The sequence below is a fragment of the Tupaia chinensis genome, unplaced genomic scaffold (genome assembly GCF_000334495.1).
Source record: "Tupaia chinensis unplaced genomic scaffold, TupChi_1.0 Scaffold000165_2, whole genome shotgun sequence".
NCBI classification, from domain to species: Eukaryota; Metazoa; Chordata; class Mammalia; order Scandentia; family Tupaiidae; genus Tupaia; species Tupaia belangeri.
The window spans coordinates 3,560,698-3,562,381 of record NW_006159640.1 but is presented as its reverse complement, the minus strand read 5'-3'; the positions used below and the strand labels follow the sequence as shown (position 1 = coordinate 3,562,381).

Here is a 1,684-nt window from a genome sequence, read left to right as displayed (position 1 = left end):
CTGCGGCGGGTGGCATCGGCTGGACCCCCAGACTGGGGGACTGGGCGCTGCTGCTGGGCCTCGTATAAGGAGAGACAGACAGATGTGCAGAACTCATGGAAGGAGCCTCCTGAGCCAGTCTGTGCCACAACTGAGTCCTTGGTGTTCCAGATCTCCCTAGAGATGGGAACAGGTTTGAATATCCGCTCAGGACCATCCTCCCATACCATCAGCTGCCACCTCTCCCTCTGCCCCCCCAACCCCCCGCCTAAACTGCTTTTTCACTCAGGTCTATTCTGCAGTTTCTTGCCAATAGTTTCCTTCTCGCCCAGCACTTCTGCCCTGATCCTTGACCCCCCACCACACACAACCCAGACCCTCACGCACTTCTTGCAAAAGGTACAGGTCTTCTTGCCCGAGGGCTTCTTGGAGAAAGTGGTGAGACAAGATGAAGAACAGAAGAGCTGAGGCAGCCCCTTGCGCTGATAGGCCGTCTGCCCCTTCTGCAGTGGTGTCCGGCAGTGTGCACAAGTCATCTTGGTACCCCCTGAAGAGCGCCCAGCCCTTTGTGCCACACTTGAGCGCAGGGACATACGAGGAGAACGCCGGGGCCGGAATGGCACAAAGTCCTCATCATTGGGGTCATCTACCATGGCATCAGAATCCTCATCTGACACTGGAACTGAGGAAGTGGGAGGGGCAGTGAGAAAAGTCACCAGACCAGAGCTCTAGCCATCCTGTGACCCACAGTCCAGGCCCGATCCAGGGATCCCTATTGTTCTGGCCTTTACACCCTCACCCCTATCACATTGGTATCTTAAGCCACTGGTATCTCTCCCTTGGTTACTCCATAATCTCCCAGGGAGGGGACCAGAGGGGCTCTAAGTGGGAAGATTTGGTGAGGAGGATGGCACGGCTGAAACAGGAAACTCTCCAATTCTCACCGCTCTTGTTTTCAGTTTCCCACACTGCCCCTGGTTCCCATGCCAACCCACAGTGGAGACAGGCACTTCACGCTCTGCATGGAGCAGGACTGCAGGAGCCAGAGGATCCATGCCCTGCCACATCTCATTTTCAGCTCTTCTCCACACCCAGAGTCCCCAGGTCACACTCCTCGACTCCTACTCACTGCTCTCAGTGGAATCCACAACCTCGGGTTTTGGAGGCTCTGCTCTCCTAACGCGCTCGCTTCTCTTCTGTACCTTGGAAACATGGGAAGGGGAGGAAAGCTGACACCAAGGGCAGACTAGCACTAGTACAGAGTTTGGGGGTGGGGGGAATGGGAGATGTGAGGGATAGGGAGAATAGGGACCCTTGGCCCAGCCAGCCCTTAGGAGGAGGGGAGAAAAGGAGGCTGAACTTTCTCCTTAATAAGCAGTAGACACAAGACCTCCCTCCCTCCTCCTAACTCTCCTTACACACTCCACAGAACAACATCTGGGAGGGAAAATGAAGGGTCTGTCCTTCCCAGAGCTATAGGGGAACCAGACTCCTTCCAATCCCCTCCCCCCCTCACCCTCTCAGGCGGCTTCTCACTCGCCTTTCCAGTCAGGCCATCTCCTGCAAAGGAAGCAGAAGGCAGCCTCAATGTTCAGCCTGCCCTCACCACCCCCTCCCCAGCCCAACCCCCCCATTCCTGGGGAAAAAATTACTCAAAACTGAAAGGGAAAACTCGAGTGCCTGTGGCTTTTTGGGGCGCCTCCCC

The 1,684-nt window shown here is 56.1% G+C and overlaps 1 protein-coding gene across 1 annotated transcript in view; it reads right to left on the bottom strand.

Annotated features, from left to right (window-relative positions):
• ZMYM3 (zinc finger MYM-type containing 3) overlaps positions 1–1,684 on the bottom strand; it is a gene marked incomplete in the record, with an annotated part of 17,546 nt that overhangs the window by 12,402 nt on the left and 3,460 nt on the right. The window contains 4 exon segments of the mRNA XM_027770900.1: positions 6–156; positions 367–661; positions 1,109–1,181; positions 1,496–1,539. Coding sequence (XP_027626701.1) covers positions 6–156; positions 367–661; positions 1,109–1,181; positions 1,496–1,539 — 563 coding nt within the window.